The following is a 21590-nucleotide window of genomic DNA, read 5'->3' on the forward strand; positions in this document are numbered from 1 at the left end:
TTGGATAGAAAGACTGTATTGGAAAATTCGTGTCGTAGCTGACTATGCACATTGCATGTTGGTCGAATAGCATGGCAGTCAAGATGGAAATTTTTCTATATATATCTATCTTAACGTCTCGTGAGCGCTTTGGTCTATGACAATAAAAAGACGTGTGGCACTCGGGGACTGCCGCGGTAAAGCTATTGCATGCTATGCCTTCAAGCCACACCTCCGCGCCCGTCGGAGTGGGGAGCGTGAGGCTTTTTACGGAATTTCTCGATTCGGTCCCCGCGCTCAAGGCCCGCGATAGCTTAAAAATAAACATAAAACTTATAACAATTTCCAGCCGTCGGAAAGTAGAGTGCACGCCACTACCAGACGCTCTAAACCCGTGCGAAGACGTGATGGGTTGGTCGTGGCTCCGCGCGAGCGTGTGGTTCGTGGTCGCGGCCGCGGTGGTCGGCAATGTCGCCGTGCTGCTCGTGTTGCTCACCAACCATACGGAGCTCACTGTGCCCAGGTCAGTGAGTAATTGTTTTTAAGTGCATTGTAGTACTAGTACATTACGTGTATCTGTTTGTTCTTTTTCTGTGTTTTATGTAAATCTTGTGTGTGTGCAATAAAGTATTATCTTATCTTATCTTATCTTATCTTATCTTATCTTATCTTACATTGTAGTACCTACTTATCGAAGTAGGCTATAAGTTATATAGCCTACTTCGATAAATGGGCTATCTAAAACCAAAAGAATTTTTCAAATCGAACCAGTAGTTACTGAGTTTAGCGCGTTCAAACTAACAAATCTACAAACAAACAAACTCTTCAGCTTTATAAAATTATATACATAAGTATAGATAAATAGACACACAATCACACTCAAAAACTGTCTGAAGCACAATTCTGCCTCTGTGTCTAGTGTATTCCATGCATTTTTATCATCAAGGCATTTGTTATAATAATTTTTTTTATCAATATTTAACTATAACTAAATGATTTTTTTAGGCACTAAACCATATAATTTTCCATAATTGATCCTCATTGAAAGAAGACAACCATATAAAATTAAAACATATAATATCTTTTCAGGTTCCTCATGTGCCACCTCGCGTTCTCCGACCTCTGCACCGGGTTATACCTCTTTATGCTCGCAGTAGTTGACCTCAGATCGTATGGAGAATTCTTTAACTACGCGTACGATTGGCAATACGGCACAGGATGCAAAGTCGCCGGCTTTCTCTCCGTCTTCTCTGGCCAACTCTCCGTCTTTACCCTAACTATCGTCACTTTAGAAAGATGGTTCGCGATCACATACGCAATATATCTCGAAAGACGCATTACTCTGTCCGCTGCAGCGAAGATAATGCTCGGAGGGTGGTTATTCTCTCTACTCATGGCTGGGCTACCGTTAGCAGGAGTGTCTGATTACTCATCAACATCTATTTGCCTTCCGGTGGAAAGCGAAAACATTGGAGTCGCTGTGTATCAAGGATCTTTATTCGCGACGAATGCAATCGCGTGGGTAACGATAGTGATATGCTATGTGCAAATATACAGGTCTTTGGGAGGAGGGGGGGAGAAGTATGGCGGGAGGGGGGCAGCGGCAGCGGCTGAGAGACGGATTGCGAACAAAATGGCTTTACTAATCGGGACTGATTTGCTCTGCTGGGCACCTGTTGCCTTCTTTGGAGTGACGGCCCTCGCTGGAATTCCTCTAGTCGACGTCAGCCACGGCAAAGTGCTCCTCGTATTCTTTTATCCATTGAACGCCTGTGCGAATCCATTTCTCTACGCGATACTCACGAAACAGTATCGTAAGGACCTTCTAACGTTGATAGCGAGGACGGGTAAATGTAATTGGTTGATAGAGAAGTATAAGTTGGGAACGCCGCCGCCAACAGCACATACGAACCCGTCGATGCCGGCACCTCTGCTACCGCTGGTCGATTATCAAAGGTCACAGTCCCAAGTCAAAGAGAACGGGGAGGCGATGCTTTAATTGTATTAGTGATATTATTTGTATTATAGCTGTAATTTATTTATATTTTGTTGTTTTATTTCAAAACTACGAACTCATTTGCCTACTTCCCTATCCTAGTTTGATGTTTGTTACCTATTATGATACAAGAAGTCTTGTAGTATTTGAATGCAATAGAATTAAACCCAATCGAATCAGGTGTAAGCAATTCAGTTCAATGGAATATTATGATAGTAGGAATGTATAACAAAGTATTTATACAAATTATTATAATTTAAATTCATGGAATGATGGAAATAATAAGACTTGGAAAAAAATCATTAATTCATCCCTATCCAAGATTCCATATTATACATAGTAGGTGTAGTAGGTAGGGTATATAAATCGAAATTAATTCAAAACCCAGTATAGGTAGTTCAACATTCGATTTGATTTAATAAATTTATATAAAGTAATGAGTTAGTCCCTACTAATATTATAAATGCGAAAGTAACTCTGTCTGTTACGCTTTCCTGCTTGAACCTCTCAACCGATTTTGATGAAATTTGGCACAGACAATCTTTAGACCCTGAGAAAGAACATAGGCTACCTTTTATCAAAACACCACGTGGGCGAATCCGCGAGCGGACGCTAGTATAAAATAAAACAAATGTTTAAAAAATTTACAAATTTATTTCCTTAACATAAAAACATCTGACCGTCATTAACACTATTCAACACATCTGTGCTAACATATTCCATAACCAATTTATCGTCTTCTAATAAAATCTCTTTTTCCATCAATTCCTGGATACCCACATCCATTTTCCCCGGACTTATACAATAACCATCAAGTTGCCGGAACAATCTGAGCTTTGTTGAACCAATTTTATTATTCTCGTTTTTAATATCACACGAATCACATATACTGTCTATAGTTCTTCCAAGGCTCCATTTAGAACTTATAAATACTGGTACAGTGCCTTTTAAATCTGGATCTAAAGTAACAGTTTCTATTTGGGTAATATTTTCCAGTTCATGTACAATTTTAACATCTTTTGGATCAGTATTTGCTGGTTTTTTGATAGCAAAATAAGTCCTATCTGATGGTGATACACTTTTTGGTCCTACAGCTTTTTGTTTTATTCTCATTAGATGTATTTTAGACGCTGTCTTCACTTTTGCTGTTGATTGCAATGCTTTTCTTATGTTTTCTGTTATCTGTAATGTTAAGAATTATATTTATAAAGATTTGTTTTTAAGATCAAAGGTCTAAGAATCTAAAAAAATATTTCATTCTCAAATTAATTTTTATATTAACCGAATATGATACATTCAAAACCAACAACCAATAATATTGAACACTACATTTATAATATAAAAAGTTATAAAACATTTAAAAATTCTTGTCATAGTGAGATAAATAATTAAATTCTGTATTATTTTACCTTTTCCTGTAAATGCTTATTAGCTTCATGAAACTGCCTTCTAGGAGCTTCAAGTTGTTCAATTTTGAATGCCATTGTTTCATCATCTATTTCTGGACATGACCTAAAAAATAAGCATTCAATTCAATAAAATAGTCTATTTAAATAATAACACTGCGATGACTGGATGCAGATAAACAAGGGCTAGCCAGATAGATCTATATGTATAACTGAAAATACTTTTTTGGTACATATTTCATCACAAACACAGAAGAAAATGTGTTTATCTTGAACTCTATTGCATTTTCAGGTAAAACGGAGATCGAGTTATGTGTGCAATTTATTAATTAGACGCTATTTACTTACGGATGAAACCTGTGCTCTATACAATAATGTTTATTACACTTAGTGCACAGCATCTCATGAAGGTTACCCTTCCTGCATCCTTTCTCTGAACATCTGTATATTTCATCATTACTAGGCACTATATCCCGAGGTTTTGGCGCCATTTCACATAAACCAGAAAGACAGTGGTCGTTGAAGTGAACTCTACAAAATATCTTTCCACATTTACACTGAAGAGGTAGAAAATCAGTCTGGTTGCAATCCTTATACTGGCAGTGTTCACCGAGATCAGGGAATTCCATTTTGTAGTAATTGTAAAAATATTGTATTTATGTTATCCAAACAAATATATATTGCAATAATATTTCTTGTTTACTTAAATTCGCCTGATCATCACAGCTGATCATCTGTGTTGTTGTCAAAAGTGACACATGTCCATGTGTAAATTTGACATTGAATTTGACATATCTTTTTGTTTGCTTTTTCACGTTTACGAATTACGATGCGTTCACGTAAACGTGTTGTATACAGCGGTGGGCTTATTTTTCCCATTTTGAATATGTAGTGCTACATTGTGCTACACCATAGCATACACCTTGCTCTGTGACATACACCATGCTACACGGATCTTTTGGATCACGTTACTGTGCGCTACTGTCTTAGAGTTACTGTATATATATATATTTTTATTATTAGATTTTCGAACATTAAAATGAAAATAAATCTAAATCCACTACATTCTATATCTAGCTTACCGCCCGCGGCTTGGCCCGCTTTGACTTAAACCTAATAAATTATATACTAAAACCTTCCTCTTGAATCACTGCTTGCGTAGTTTGAAAGATTTAAGCATACATTGATGGGGATATAGGGACAGAAAAGGCGACTTTGTTTCATACCTACTATGTGGTGATAGAAAAAGGAAACAAATAAAAAAACATAGACGTAAAAATCATTTATTGTATAAAACGGAAATAAATAGCTTACATAGATCGTGACCTTGAACACATTAATGTTTAAACTTTAAACAAATATATGCGAGTGATATATTATATCAAATATACATAAAGATCAGTTTTTACTCATTTCCATAATATTTTTCAACGTTTGCATAGCTTTATTAAGTTTTTCTAGTTCTCCTTTGATTTGTTTGAGTTTTTCCGAGTTGGCCGTTTGAACGTCAGCGGGAACTTTATTAGCGTAGTCGTCTACGGCCATCGCTTGGTTTAGTTTTTTCAGTGTTTGCTCTAATGTTTGTTCTTTCTTCACTATTTTTTGTATCTCCTTCTCCGCGTCGATGAGACCCTGGAAATAAATTATTGTTAGTTGTATTCGCTTAAACTATCTATTTTATTTTAATTTATAAGTAGTCTTAATTTCGTTTTATTCCTTAATATTATTATAAAGAGTAAATATAATATTATGTATGTCCCTCAAAAAATAACTGGGCTATATCACTCTCAGATAGTAATAAATTATTAATAAAAAAAACTACTAAACTGACTTTTAAAATTGTTTTATAAACTGAAAGTAATACATTCTAAAGATACTTGGTGCTTATTATCTATCCTTTTTTGCCTTTCACATAAATAAGTAAGCCCATAGGATTTTAATAAGAAATGCATTTTAATGCAATTGTTTTGAAATACGTTATACTTTTCAAAAATATCAATATTTTTTTTAATTTCTCATTGAAATTGTTAAAAAACTCACCATCAAGGACAGATGTACTTCAATTTTATCCGAAATCGGAAGAATCGAGCAGCCGGTCGGCGGCGCTTCGGCTACGAAACGACTATTTGCGAGACACTCCATCTTTTTGAACACCTGAAATCATATACAAGATAAAAAAACTTAAAACACACTTTAATATATCAATTTAAATTTGTTGTTTCACGGATCCTTGATAAGTTTGTGTTAGATCTGTCTGTTTGAAGTGGGTCATGTCAAGTCTAAAGGAGTCGGTTACATACAAACATGCAGATTTAAAGACAAGAATGGTGATATCACTTTAATGTGCTTTTACTATATACTATTTATATTTTCATTGTTAGACGTAACTTTTGATTTACCTCACTTTGCTAATAGTCGTTGACTTGCTGCGTTTTGTTATCAACTACCTACGTCAATTAGGTAGTTGTGTAGAATCGCAGTACATTCTTATTACATTCAAACTAATATTTAATCCGGCCTAGCGTCTTATTTCTTATATCATGATAATAATTTTGTTTACCTCTTTCAAATGTTCCAAATCGTCGCTAAGGACCAGATATACGTCCGTTTTGGTCTTATTCGGCACGGTATACTCGGACCTAGTGGACCGGATCACGTGGACCATTTTCATCACTTGCTCTACGTCAGATTCTAGCTTCTTGCACTGCCATGGCGTGTCTTCGTCCTGAAAATATATTATATGGTTATATATATTAAATGGTTAGAAAATTATTTTGTTTTAAAACTGTATATAGTTTTGGATTGGTCGCATTCAAATTTTACAGAGGTTTTGATATGACATTTAATTTAATATTAAATGGAAGTTTAGGTACTTAAAAAGGTGTGTGTTATAAAGCCAGTACACAAAGTGCTATAAAGCCAGTACACGAAGTGCTATAAATACAGTACACAAAGTGCTATAAAGACAGTACACGAAGTGCTATAAAGACAGTACACAAAGTGCTATAAAGATAGTACACAAAGTGCTATAAAGTCAGTACACAAAGTGCTATAAAGACAGTACACAAAGTGCTATAAAGCCAGTACACAAAGTGCTATAAAGCCAGTACACAAAGTGATATAAAGACAGTACACAAAGTGCTATAAAGTCAGTACACAAAGTGCTATAAAGCCAGTACACAAAGTGCTATGAAGACAGTACACAAAGTGTTATAAAGTCAGTACACAAAGTGCTATAAAGCCAGTACACGAAGCGCTATAAAGACAGTACACAAAGTGCTATAAAGACAGTACACAAAGTGCTATAAAGACAGTACACAAAGTGCTACAAAAGACAGTACACATAGTGATAATAAGCCAGTACTCACAGTGGGATAAGGCGCGACACACACGGACGGGCAGGTCGCATCGCTCCTCGGCAACCGCTGGTAAAGCTCCTCAGTCACAAACGGCATGAACGGACTGAGCAGTTTTAGTCCATACTCTAGTACGGTGTAGAGCGTTCGGCGAGCGGCCGCCTGCTCGTGTGGGGAGCCTTGCGTGAATACGGGCTTTAGGTATTCCTGGAAAATTATTATACATATTGAAAAAATTATTATCAGCAACTTATTTTTTTTTTACTCTAGATAGGGAAGCGCTCAAGCGCTTTGATATGACAACCACAATCTCGCCTGATGGAAAGCTAAGATGCGGTCTAAGATGGTACGCGCTTCCCTAGTAGGTACCGGTTCACTCTTCGCTTATAGTAAAAAATAAACTGCTCGTTAAAAATAGAACGAAATTTATTGTCTTAAAAGAAGTTGTGCAAATATATATTCTATTTTGAATTGTTCATTTTCATTTTAAATAACAAATTAAGTTTTCTCTCCGTTTTAAACGGTCCAATTAAAATGTTTCTGTTACTCTATTTTTGTTTTGCTAAATAAAGGTATGTTTATGTCAATGTATAAATGAAAATAAATTCATACTAGAATATGTATATTGTATATTAATAACTCAGGCCCCGGAATCACAGACACAATAGAAAATCTATTGTGTCGTGGACCGATCGGGCCGTTCGGGGCTCAATGGGTTAAAAAAAGTTATCTAAAATCGATATGCAATTTCCATTCCATGTCTTACTTTACTCTTCTGACCAAGTCTTGCTTTAAAATTAAAATTTAATCATATTGATACTTTGTTTAAAAAAAACTCACCAAATACACATCACACAGATCATAAAGCCACAGATTATAGCAGTGCGTAGTGGCTGACGGAAAGTCATAGTTTTTGAAGCCCTCGTTGACTTTATTCACTGCCACGGCTAATCTTGACATCATCCATTTGTCGATCATTGATAGATCATCTGGGAGGGGACCAGGCGTATGTACCTGAAAAAAAAATATTATGAAAAAAAAACACGTGTGTTTCTGGTTTTATTTAGTGTTTAAAAAAAAAATAATTGTCTGTAAAGTATATCTGGTAATAATATGAACATGTCACAGGGGAGTGTGTTTGTGTTATTAAAATGTTATTAAAAAATGCAGTACAATTTGAGAATTAATCTAAACAATATAAAATGAACTTAATCCTAAAATCTTTTTATTCATATAAACTTTTACAAGTATTAAATAAATCTAATTTATTACAAAATAAATCTGATGTTTTAAATGTATGTATGTAATCAAACATTTAGCAAAATTGTTACACATTACTCATACATTAAACTGCGGCTATTTTTATTATTTTTTATTTTCTTTTTCCTTTTGAACACAAAACTTACCTCATAAACAGTGTCCTTCGGGAAGTACATAAGCGCAAACTTGGTAGCGTTCCAAAGTTTATTGCAGAAGAAACGATAACCCTGCACCCGCAAGATGTCCAAGTTGAGATCGCGCCCTTGAGTCATGGCGCACAGTGCGAACCTGGATTATTTTAGATTTTTGTTATAAACATTTGTTTGTGTTAAAAAATTGTTATTTGATCAAAAAACTTGGGTCGTAATTTTTCTATGTATTATTGGAACTTTTTATATAAGCCAGACGCAAATCAGATTGCTAATTGAAACAAAAAAAATTGATAATAAAATATAACTTTTTCGCACAGTAAATTTGCAGCTTTGTGGACGCATAATTTTAATATTTGGTCAAGTAGGTTTTCAAAAATATTATTATAATGTTACTTTTGATAAATACACATAATTTTTAACATAAAATATATAAATAAAGATATACTGGTAATACCTGATTAACTCTCGTCTCCAATGTATAATATTATGTATTTTGACAAACTAAAACACAAGTGTTACCTCAACGCATCAGTCCCGCACTCCGGTATCCCATTAGGATAGTCCTGTTTCTGGCCCAGTTTCGCCTTCTCCACCTCTTTGGGGTCCAGGTTCGAGTCCAGCAGCTGTTCGTGGAGCTGTTCCAGTGTGATGCCGGTCACCACATCTACTGGGTCGATGACGTTGCCCAGGGATTTGGACATCTTTCTGCCGTGGGCATCGCGCACCATCGGGTGGAGGTAGATTTCCCTGGAAAATTTTGTGGGAAATGTTTTTAAGCTATTGCATAGCTTCTATCGCGGGCCTTGAGCGCGGGGACCGAATCGAGAAATTCCGTAACGAAAAAGCCTCACGCTCCCCACTCCGACGGGCACGGAGGTGTGGCTTGAAGGCATGCTAGGCAATAGCTTTACCGCGGCAATCCCCCGCGAGTGCCATACGTCTTTTTTTTTCTTGTTTATCGATATTCTACAGCTGTATTCAAAAACATAGTTAATAGTGTAAGAAGCACTGCACAGTATTTTGAGAAAAAACTCGCTGAATTTTCAAGTTCTTATTTGAATGTAAACTACTGTAATATTATGTGGGTAGTTAGAAATTAGAACTACCCTACAAACCTTTGAAAAAAAATTGCACTGAAAATATAAATTAATGTGACTGTGCACTTCAATGAGTACAAGTACCGTAAAGTGTCACTTCCCTCATATTATTTCAGTAATTTGTGTGTTTAATTAACTACATACATAAAACAGTTAAGAATATATATCTCCAATTAAATTAAGCATAAATCTATAAAACTCACTTGAAAGGTAGTTTGCCCATAAGCTTCTGGCCAAAGAACACCATCCTCGCCACCCAGAAGAACAGGATATCGTGACCCGTCTCTAGCAGTGTTGTTGGGTAGAACGCCTATAAAACAACAACCTCAAATGACTACTGTATAATCTTCTACTATATAAAAATAAGTTGGGTTTTCCTTCCTGACGCTATAACTCCAGAACGCACGAACCGATTTCCACGGTTTTGCATTCGTTGGAAAGGTCTCGGGCTCCGTGAGGTTTATAGCAAAGAAAATGTGTCTCTGGTGGCGAAACGGAGTTCGCCCGGTTTCCTAGTGTAATCATAAAATAATTGACAAAAAAATAAAGTTTACAGGAAGGATGGTAAAAGTGTGAATTTAATTTTTTTTTGTTTCTGTAATTTTAAAGGTACTTACATAATATTTTCTTAAACAAATTGAGTCAATACTTTAAAAGGGACAACTTTTTTTGCTTCCAGGATCACTGAGCCGATTTTAATAAGACTCATTAAAAGACAAAGGAATTTGTAAGGGATACCATTAAAAAAATATTCCAGACTGATTGGATATATTATTATAATTGTGTAACCTTGAAACATGGTAAAAAATTATTTAAGAGAAACCTCACCTTCAAATCATCAGTATTGTCTGGCCATCCGAATATAGCGAAGGGGAACAGGCCTGACGAGAACCACGTATCCAGTACATCATCATCTTGCTTCACGCTAATATCTTCTATTGGTACATTGTACTTTTTGGCGGCTTTTTGTAACGCCTCCTTTTGCGTATGCGCTGATACCCATAGCTCTTCAGTCTATTGGATTGAAGTTCAAATTTTAATATAAAAAAACTAATATCTAATTAGCATGCACACAGGTACAAAAAATAAACACTGCAAAAAGTTACGTGAAAAAGGTATGCATACTCATTTTTCGATTAAAATCGACAAAACAAAAGTAAGAACATGCTGCAAGGACCACTATATTACATTGGGTTATAACACGCATTCCAAGGTAGTGCGACGCAGCGCCGGTGCGGTCAGGTGTGCGAAGCCATGTCACTAACCTATGTATCATTACAGTTTAATAAATTTTTTAACATGAAAATCGAAAATAAATCGAACAAAAAGGAAAAATTACAAAAATCAAGCATCACGTCATCACGCAAACAAGAATCACTAGGTATATCGATCGAAAAATGAAAATATACAACTTCCATTTAAAAAAATATGAAAAATCGAATATAATACAAAAAGAAAAAAATTACAACAAACGATCGTAACGCTGCCTAAACACAACTCAAATAAGAAAAAAGAACACGAAAACAAGCAGGATTCCTAAAGCTGTGCGTACATACGTGCGCGGTCTGTGTGCGGGCGGGCCCGCGGCGCGCAGCCTTGCGCCGCCCCGAGCGCGTGCGGCGCCGGAGCGGACGTGGGTACGTTGTTACGTCACTGCCCTTCGACATTTTATTTTAATTATTCATTTTTATACAATTATAAATATTCAATGTATAAGTTATAACGCACCGAATCTGCCCTAGATATTTTTTATAATTTCTAAATATTTCATACTAAGCGAATCATAATATACAAAAGTCGAGAAAATCAACAACCAGTGAGATATGCGACTGGATTGGCAGTTTTTTAGACCTCCTTACAGAATGATAGTATTTTATAACAAACTGTTTTTGTTTTAGTAGCAAACTAACAGACAGAGGATTTAGGAAAAAAAGTAATGAGAAGAAAGATCCTCGGAATTAGAATTTGTTATTATAATAGATCGAAAAACAAGAAAATATTTTTAACACATTTTTTCCTTCCTAGCACTTTATTTTTGTAATAGTTCAAAGACCAGGAAAGATTTTTGAGAATTCTTCTCATCTAGCACGTCTATACTTAATAAGAACCTACTACTACACCAAAACCTCACCTTTTCCGGCACAGTAACCCGGTACGCGGGTATCTGGTGTCCCCACCAGAGCTGGCGGGAGATGCACCAGTCCCGTATGTTCTCCATCCAGTGGTACCACGTCTTCTCGTGGCTGTCTGGGATTATTTTTAGATCGCCATTTTTGACCGCTTGAATCGCATCAGCTGCCATTTTGTCGCAGCGTATGTACCTAAGAGATATTTTTTTTATTTTAAAATAAATGAATAAATATAATAATTGCGTTAACTATTTTATATTTAACGCAATTCTAAGTGATAATAAACAATTTTAGATTTTATTACATAATTAAATATTACAAATAAACATTATTCATCGATTTCAGTAATAAATAACACCCTGACAAACACATTTCCAAATGGAAATTCTATGAATTTACTGCAAAAATTTAAAATTTCCACCACAGATATAATTTCCATCCGGAAATTCCGATTATTAAACAAATTTCCACACGGAAATTCCGGTCGGAAATAATTTGCTCGCGGAAATTCCTCTCACCACTGGGGCTTCAGCATGGGTTCCACCACATCCTTCGATCTACTGCAGAGCGGCACCACCATCGCGTGGTCTTTCGTCTCGCGGTATAGCTTCTTCTCTTCAAGCACTTTGATTATTTCGCGGCGGACGTCGAAACGCTTTTTGCCCTGTGAATGAAAAAAGGTTATTCTGTTAATGCATTAAATATTATAAAATGTCATTTATATAAAAAGAGTATTTCTAACAAAAAATCATGATTTTTCTTTTGAATATTTTTTTCGTTTTTTGAGATACCTGCCGTTTCAATAATGTACGTGATCGGTGTGTCATAATTATAGGTAAATGTTTCTTAAATACACGAGTCGACTAGGTTATTGTTAGAAAAGACTTTTCTTATACAAATGCATTAAAAAGTCAATTAATAAGTTTCATAATAGCAATTAAATTATAAGTAATCAATTAACACTTTTGTTACAAATTAATTAATCTATATGTACAAAATACTAATTAATTTTGTAAATATGTTTACAACAGCACTTATTTTGTACACCACGTTACAATTATTCAAAAGAAAACAAATACAACTCTTAGGCACTTGTAATAAGGTTCAATATCTCACCGAGAAAGGTCCACAATTGTCCAGCAATTTACCCTCATCATCAAAAATGTTGATAAAGGGCAGATTATGCCGTTTGCCGATCTCATAGTCGTTTTGATCATGGGCGGGTGTTATTTTCACAGCACCTGATTTGATAACACTTATTTAATATTGTTAATTTATTTTGATTTATTTCATTGACAAATAAGAATAAAAATAACATTTTTTTGTGTTGTATTGAATAATTTTATAATTACTTTGTGAGACAGTTGAGACAAAAAATTTGTATTATTTGTAGTAATATTTTTTACATTCTTATTTATTATTCTTATTCTTCTAATTTATGAAATAATTTGACCTTAAAACCCGGTTAAATCATATGTTTTTGTATAAAAAATACAAAAATAAAACTAACCAGTTCCAAAGGCCATATCGACATATTCATCGGCGATAACAGGCAATTTCCTGTTCAGTATTGGATGTACCAACTTCTTGCCTATTAGATTCTTGTATCTGGAAACACATTTTCATGTTAAAAAGTTGGATAAATCTTGTAGATCTATTTTTTTATAGGCAAGCAGGAAATCTATCCAGAAGGACCAGTTTATAACAGTCAATATTTAGTTCAAGATTCTAGGTCCAAGTCCAAGTTATATATTATTAGCATGTTTAGTTATTAAAAACTAGCTTTCCGCCTGCGGCTTCGCCCGCGTTTTCAAAGAAAAACTCGCATAGTTCCCGTTCCCGTGGGATTTCCTGGATAAAACCTAGCCTATATTACTCGTGGATAATGTAGCTTTCGAATGGTGAAAGAATTTTTAAAATCAGTCCAGTAGTTTATGAGCCTATTCATTACAATCAAACAAACAAACAAAGTTTTCCTCTTTATAATATTAGTGTAGAAAAATATTCCTAGACATTCTTGTGTTACCCTCGCAATAGGTTTTAAGTATTTGCTCGTAAATAAAATTAAAAAAAAAATATCTTAAATATTTCATAAAAAGAATCCTAAAGTTAAATGGAATTTTTCGACACTTATAATTTTTTTTTTCAATCCAAAATATTTTTTACATAAATTACAAACCTTTCATCATTAGGATGCACAGCCACGGCCACATCACCAAGCATGGTCTCCACACGAGTGGTGGCGACTACCACTTCACCACTACCATCTTCGGATTTGTACGCAAAGTGGACTAGCACACCGAATTCCACCTGTTGAATTTTTTTGGTTAAATACTTGATAAGGATTTGCACAGATTAACTGTAGTAGTAGTAGTAGTTGTCATAAACTATGAAAAACTTACATATTATAAGGGTGAGTCCATTATTAATGTAAGGAAATTTAAATTAAAAAACGTTGTATTTTATTTTGCATAATTTGTACTTATCACATTTAATTTATAAAATTAATTTTCTGCATTGAGTTTGATGGAAATTACTTTTTTTCTACCAAAATCAGCAAACCATTGTTTTTTTTTACATTATTCCACCAATCACACTGGTTGGCGCAGTGGTAAGTATCTGCCTACTGAGCCGACGGTCCCGGGTTCGATCCCCGCGGCCTTATTAGCTAAAAATCAGCAGATAACGACTACCGCGCAACAGCAGCGCGACAGGTTCGCGACTGGTCGCAAAACGTCAAATAAATTCGTATTATGTAAGCTGTTGCGTCGCTGTCGCACAACATCTGCTTTCTTCGACCGATGCACTTGATTTTGTATGGAAAGCAGCGCCACTCACAATCAAGTGGCAACTGTTGGTACTATGTATGTTTATAAACAAGCACAGACACTCGTAGTTCTCCCTCTAACATTTATTAATTAATAAACATGTTCGTGCCATTGTTTATAAAATCGTAAATTAAGATATTATTAATGTATGCGATGACAAAATTTAATACCTCCTTATTGGTACAATGCTACAATTATGTTCGAAAACTTGTCGAAAATTTTAACCTAAAAGCTTTTGCACACTTACCGCAATATATTTTAATTATATTTATAAATATTTGATAATCTTAGTTAACAATCAATAAAAAACACTATATTTGGGAGTAATTTGGCGTTTTTATACACTTTAGTGATGATAATACAAGCAGCAACTAGTCAACAACAAGCATTAGACCTGTCGCATATTTAATAGATGAATTGCTAAGTTGTTGCTGTCGTGTTGCTGTCACAAGTCATAGATAATACCGTTTGCAAAGCAACCTTTGACTTTACATTAGCGACAACTGCATTTTTAGTTTTTCAGTTGCTCGACAGAGGCAGCACTGTTGACGGCAGATTATCTGCTTGTTGTCTGCTTTTACGTAATAAGAAATAGACGATTGACAACAGCTATTGTGCAATTTTTGGTTGTTGCTGATCGTCTGCAAGATCCGTAATAAGGCAGCCGGTCAGGGCAAATATTTGTGTGATGAACTCAATTATTTGTTCTTGGGTCTGGGTGTTATTATCTATATATGTATTTATTAAAATTAAATATTATATTTATCGTCGCCTAGTACCCACAAACACAAGCCTTAATTGAGCTTACTGTGGGACTAGGTCGATTTGTGTCATAATGTCCTATAATATTTATTTATTTATTTATTGGAAGGGGGCCTGTTCCTTCCCAAGTATTGACCCCTTGCATGAATTAAAACATACATTATTAATCGTCCTGAAATATATATCTATCGTTGTAGAACACGTTCTCGTTCGGTGTCCCCGCGGCGCTACCGCTCGGCGCGCTACTCGCGCTCGCGCTCGCGCTCGTACACGCCGCGCGGCCGCTCGCACTCGCACAGCCCGATGTCGTCGCGCCGGCGGCACACGGGCGACAGGGTGAGTGGTGTAAGTTTGATTGTATCCAAACCATATTACGTGCATGCTTTATTAGTTTTAAGTGCTAAGTGTTGTGTACTGGGTGGTGGGTAGAGATAGGGTGGGCAGTGTTTTGTTTTGTATAGTAGACTTATTGACGTGACAACGTCTTAGAATTCGATAGAGCCAGCTGCACACACGAAAAAACATGACTCATGCGTCGTTACCTCGCTCTGAGGCGTTCCATGTAAGGCTTGAAGTGCAAGCGAGAGCGCAGAACGAGCGACAAAGAAGCACAATCGGACGTTGTCGCGTTCAACTGTCGCCAGTAAACCGACTTTACAGAAAACCAATTTTTTTTGTATCATCTTTTCTCTTTGCATAAATTCTCATATCACATTGTTAGTTACCATATGTCTCTAAAACAGCCGAACCGATTCACATTAAATTTTGTAGTCATGTTTTACAATAACATAATTTTGCTTAACAGCTAGTTTTTTTTGCTATACGAGTGGTGGCGACTACCACTTCACCACTACCATCTTCGGATTTGTACGCAAAGTGGACTAGCACACCGAATTCCACCTGTTGAATTTTTTTGGTTAAATACTTGATAAGGATTTGCACAGATTAACTGTAGTAGTAGTAGTAGTTGTCATAAACTATGAAAAACTTACATATTATAAGGGTGAGTCCATTATTAATGTAAGGAAATTTAAATTAAAAAACGTTGTATTTTATTTTGCATAATTTGTACTTATCACATTTAATTTATAAAATTAATTTTCTGCATTGAGTTTGATGGAAATTACTTTTTTTCTACCAAAATCAGCAAACCATTGTTTTTTTTTACATTATTCCACCAATCACACCCTCTCATTCCAAATTCAACCTTCTTCCAACCACCATAAGGTCACTTATACCATACCTTATTATCATACCCCGGTATAGACAGCATAGTACGTCCAGTCAACTCCACTTTGTCCACTTCAATATCCGATATCGCACTTTTCAGCGAACACGACCAGTTCACAAGTCTGTTAGCCCGGTAGATATCCCCGGAATCGTGTAGACGGATGAACGCTTCCTTTACAGCTCGGCACATCACTGGGTCCATTGTGAACCGTTCTCGAGACCAGTCTAGAGAGGAGCCGAGAGAGCGTAGTTGCTCGTAGATACGGCCACCTTTTCTGGATTTGATTTATTAATTAATATTATATTTAATTATCTAGAATGCGAAGAAAATATTCAACACATATGGAGATGGTACATTTGTAAAGAATAGAAAAAAAACCGATCAAACCCGCGTATTCAAGGAGAAAGGTTTCGAACCCCGCCTCGATTTTTTTCTATTATTAAAAAAATATAATTAAAAAGCATTTGAATGCTATAAAAGTAAATATTAAATTCACATACATATTATGGAAATGCTAGCGATCCATGTTTTTTTTTTCTTTTTTTTAAAAGTAATGTTTTGAATTTACCACTGTTTAATTTTAGTGTCACAAATCCATACATCAATGAAACAATATAGCAAATAAGATAGATCAACAATATAATAAATCGGTTTCAAAATTTATTCTATCTTCTACCATGAACCATAGCAAGAAGTGACTAATCACGTAATCAAACGCAAACTTACTCTTCCTTCCATTTCCAAACTCGCTTGATAAACTCCTCTCTCCCCAGATCGTGTCTCGTCTTCTTTTCCTCCCGCCATAGTTTTTTCTCGACCACCACTTGCGTCGCGATACCGGCGTGATCGCAACCCGGATTCCAAAGTGTTGTTCGACCGTTCATTCTGGCAAAATAAATTGTATGTGTTATAAATTTGAAGCCAATGTTTTAAATGTAAATATGTGACTATAACAATATGTGAACCGCCAGACTTTGTTCTATCTCGCGCAAACTGAAACGCGTGAAGTATTCATTTTTGGCCATCGATTTCTTCAGTGTTTCTTACATAAGACCTTCTCAAAAAAACAAATATGTACAACAATATTGCATACTTGCAACATGTAGCTACAAAATTTTTAAACACAGAAAAACTGAGTTCATACTTCAATTTCAATCTATGATGTATATCACGAAATATTAATTAAAACAGACAAATTTACGATTTCATCTGTAAAAAAAATTTTGTACGCCATTTAAAATGGCTGTATTTGTGATAAAAAAAATTGTAAATACATATAAAAAAATTTTTATTATATATTAATTTTTTTTATTAAATTCGTAATAAATTTTTAAATTTAAATTCAAATAAAGATTTGTAATAAATTACCTATGCCATCTTGTAATAGCGTCTTCAACAGCATTGGTGAGAGCATGGCCAAGATGCAAGCTCCCCGTCACATTTGGTGGTGGAATGACCATGATAAACTGGCCTTTGGGATTTGGCTCCAATACAGATTTTTTCTGAAATAGATATATATATATAGAAATAATATTAGATAAAAGATGTCTCCTTAAAATTCTGAGTATTATATTGTATATGTCATATTGGTTTAATTTTTAATTCTTCCTTTAATTGCGTGGAGATGAATGACGATTGCCATGTTTTTTTTTAATTTAAATTGAAGTTGCATGGAATGATGATAATGACATAGATTTTTCACATAGCTTGTGGCAATTTTCTTTTGTATGGGGACAATTTATTTTACTTTAAAGTACTGTATGTAATGTAATGAAAATAAAAAATACCATACATGGTTTAATAATATTATTTTACACATGACAGTGTTTTAGTAGTTATTTATTATGTTAGCTTAAAAATCAATATAGATTGTTATATCTTACTACAGCTAATAATAAGAAATTGCAATTTTTGTTTATTGTATTCTTATCACAGACTTTGTGATAATGCAAGTAGAATAATTATATTTAAACTTTATTAACTAACTGAATTAACATAACATAAATTAAATGTACACATTATAACTTTCTCTTTTACCGGTAACACTATCAGTGTCACTTAACATTAGGTGGCCCTTTGCTTGTTGCGGAAGAATTCCAACCAATACCTGCGGCCCCATAATTAAAAAAGCTCAATGGTACACAATGGGGTTTTAGTCAATAAGAATCCGACATAACCCACGCCTCCTTCCTCGGGGGCCCTGGGTATCTATGCAAGATTTCGCCACTTAAAAAAAAAAAGGTGGCCCTTTGCTGACTCTGCCATTAAAAATAAATCACTAACCCCATATTCAGGTTTGAAGAATCCCTGCTTTTCCCACCAGGAATACCATGCAGCCTCCACAAACTTGGGGCTGTAAGCATCTGGCATAGGTCCATTGATGTCCTTTTTCTCTCCTGGTGCAGTATTTGCTGTATATACTGCGCTTTCCTTTGTTTCTTTTACTTTTTTCTATAAAATAGAATTTTACTGTTAGATATTAATAAGTTTCAATTATAGTGCATTGAATAGTATGGAGGTTCTATGAATAACAATGAGTTAGAAGATCATTATAAGATATTATAGATAATATATTGTATAAGAGTAGAAACGATAGAAGCATATGGGATAAACGCATGTATTCAGGAAATGATGCAACGTTCAAACAATACACGTAAGATTCCTTTCACCTAAACATTTTCTAACCTACAATTTGCATTATTTATTTTGATTTTTTAAACAATGCATAAAAAGTCAGGTATCATTTGGAAAATTTATGAGAGTTAAGCTTCTGCATAATCTACCTCAGGTTTATCTTTTGGTGCAGCTGGCGCAGTACTCTTCTTATCCAATTTGGCTTTCAGTTTTTCTAACTTAGCAGCCTTTTTAGCTTCTTTTTCCAACTGTTTAGCGGTCTTTTCCTGTGGTTGGTCGCCCGAGGGACAGTTTTCGGCATCTTTGTCACTCATGATTTTATAATTCTTTCTATTTCTAATTTAATAAAATAATGAGCATTTCCACGTCCACGCGAAATAATTCCCGATTTTCGAATTTATTGTGACAATTGACATCAGACATATGATTAATGACATTGACATATTATGATGACACAATGGAGAATGTTCACTAATTTTGATTATTAGCACTCCATATTCTCTGTCAAAAATAAATAATACTAGTGAAAAAATTACTTCGATACGTCAATTATTTTCCGATTTAGAAGTAAAACAAGTTGTAAACGCCCGGTGATGGTGTGACGTCACACCACAACACGCTCAATCTGGCTCACTCAGTCCGCTAGCGATCGCGCGCCCGCGCCGTCGAAATTATAATTAAATACTTTTAAAAATGTCCAATCCAAATACCAGAAAATCATGTGTTGTTCCTAAATGTAAAAATACAACTACCAATTCGCCGGATAAGTTGTTTTTTATAGTTGCAAAGGAAGTAAGCTACATATTATAATATTTTGAGAACATTGCAGCTGTTTTGCGTTATCCTTTGTTTTCTATACAAGTTTTAATCTATATTCTATACCTACTAGACTGTGCTGCTCCTCTGCTCGTATGGGCTAAGTATAGGTAGATGGCTAGTAAGATTTTTTCTTATGATATGGAGAACTATACTAAAATATAAGTTGGTCGGGGGAAGAATTAAACAAAAACAGGGTATAGTTCCACACAAATTCAAATGTCAACAGGAAAATGAAGATAAACCTCAGAGATCAGCAGTGCAAAAACGCAATCGTATAGAATATTTTGAGAAACTATTAAATAAAGATGAAACTTTGGTATGACTGTTATTTTATTAAACGAATAATAATTACTATTATTGGACTATTAACGAAATTCGCGGACGAAAACCCATCAAAATACTGCGCACGCTATAACTCTAATACTTATTATGATTTTTTTTTCATAAACAATTATATTAAAACATTTGCAAGATATTTGTCAGAGAATTTTGAGTAATTACTTTTAGTTTTGGTTTTATCTGCGATAAACCACTTTTATCGTGACAAAACCAAACGTTTATCTCGAGAAAAAAAGAGCGCCAAAAATAAAACCAAAACTAAAAGTAATTACACAAAATGATTGACGAATATCTTGCAAATGTTTTAATATAATTGTTTATGAAAAAAAAATCATAATAAGTATTACCATGTCAAGTAGAAAACGTAAAAGTGTGGAAATTAGAGCTAACTTGGTAATTTTTTTTTATCGAGTAAATTTTAATATTTTATGTTTTTGATTAAACAGAATCGTTGAACATATCATCTAGTTTGATATATATTTTATTTTTTAGATTTGGTCTTGAATATTACACGTATCATCCAATAGAAGATTGGTAATTTTGCTTTATACACACCGCGCGGGGACGCGGCCGCGCGGTGCGTTGTGACGTGACGTCACAAGCGGTCACGTGACTATTAGCCATTTGCTAAAAAGAAGAAGAAGAAGACTATTAGCGGGACTCGATATTTTTCGAAACTTTGAATGCGTATAAAATCAAAACTACTTGGTATTTTTGACTACGACAAAAACTAGTGTATTTGTATACATACAGGCTTTACTGAGACACAATTTCAAGGGATTTGGCATACCTAGTAACATTCTTCATTATGGTTTTGACCACAGATAATATAATACTATACTGACACAGATCTAGTATGTACAACATTGTACAATACAGCATTGCAAATCTACTTGTACTAGATCCTCAGAGGAATAAACCTATAGAGTTCTTATATTGAGACAGAACAAAATACATATTTTCTAATCTACTTACTCTTAGTCAATAACAGCATAAGTCAGATTGAGATAGCGATAGAGTATCTGCACTGTCTTCAAACGTAGCGCGCCGGCAGTCAGTTTGTTTTCCAACCAGCTGGTGGGCTCAGTGCGTCAAGTGTTTTTAACGAAATATTTAGAAAATATAAAGTGTATAGTGTTTCTTTTTATTTGTCAGTGTGCTAAAATGACTATTGTATGTTTAGCTACCGGCTATTACTAGTCGAATGGGAGTTTTGGATGAAAACAATGAAAAAATATCTTTCCATCGGTAAGTGATTTTCAGCAAATTGATAAATATTTATGTTCTAACCCTATTTGAAGGTTTTATCAAGCGCTTTTTTATAAGTTTATGTTGTAACTGTAACATTTACCCACTTTATGGGGTTGTGGAATACAAAAGAATTAAATAATTTTTAAAAAATGTCACAATATTATCACGTTTGGCATTTTGTTTACCACCGTAGTGTTGTAACACATCTAGCGTATATTATCGATTTATGACAAAAAATCTATTTCATATTAACGTTGATTTATTTATTTTGTTTCTTATATCAGATTTATATGTAGTTGTTGTAGCAAATAATAGATGTAAATTTTCTACAGCAGGAAAATAAAAAATACC

The 21590-nt window shown here is 34.7% G+C and overlaps 3 protein-coding genes across 5 annotated transcripts in view; 1 reads left to right on the top strand and 2 right to left on the bottom strand.

Moving 5' to 3' along the window:
• The window catches only part of LOC149903636 (lutropin-choriogonadotropic hormone receptor-like), a 36941-nt gene extending 34918 nt beyond the window's left edge, over positions 1-2023 (top strand). For all 3 annotated transcript variants that reach the window (XM_090108702.1, XM_090108703.1, XM_090108704.1), the window contains 2 exons: positions 329-502; positions 1069-2023. In XM_090108702.1, the coding sequence (XP_089964828.1) occupies positions 329-502; positions 1069-1978 (1084 nt within the window). In that variant the 3' untranslated portion in view covers positions 1979-2023. The remainder of the gene's footprint in view (positions 1-328; positions 503-1068) is intronic.
• A 597-nt stretch (positions 2024-2620) lies between these two features.
• LOC149903639 (AN1-type zinc finger protein 1-like) lies at positions 2621-4084 on the bottom strand. Its single transcript, XM_090108859.1, has 3 exons — positions 3730-4084; positions 3385-3487; positions 2621-3157 (listed from the first exon to the last, which is right to left on the bottom strand). Exons 1-3 carry the CDS (start codon positions 4008-4010, stop codon positions 2636-2638), a joined length of 906 nt encoding a protein of 301 aa, XP_089964985.1. The 5' UTR covers positions 4011-4084; the 3' UTR covers positions 2621-2635.
• Positions 4085-4648: 564 nt separating this feature from the next.
• Positions 4649-19241, bottom strand: ValRS (Valyl-tRNA synthetase). Its single transcript, XM_090108700.1, has 19 exons — positions 18980-19241; positions 18480-18647; positions 17565-17698; positions 16923-17081; positions 16209-16470; positions 13555-13685; positions 12886-12983; positions 12492-12616; positions 11894-12039; positions 11378-11567; positions 10075-10260; positions 9450-9556; positions 8669-8896; positions 8144-8285; positions 7578-7751; positions 6750-6944; positions 5942-6106; positions 5422-5535; positions 4649-5013 (listed from the first exon to the last, which is right to left on the bottom strand). The coding sequence occupies exons 1-19, from the start codon at positions 19142-19144 to the stop codon at positions 4780-4782; spliced, it is 3123 nt and encodes a 1040-aa protein (XP_089964826.1). The 5' UTR covers positions 19145-19241; the 3' UTR covers positions 4649-4779.
• Between the last annotated feature and the right edge of the window lie 2349 nt (positions 19242-21590).

The sequence above is a fragment of the Colias eurytheme genome, chromosome 13 (genome assembly GCF_061535395.1).
Source record: "Colias eurytheme isolate Ceu_HAF_F1 chromosome 13, ilColEury1 Martin Lab GWU primary, whole genome shotgun sequence".
NCBI lineage: Eukaryota > Metazoa > Arthropoda > Insecta > Lepidoptera > Pieridae > Colias > Colias eurytheme.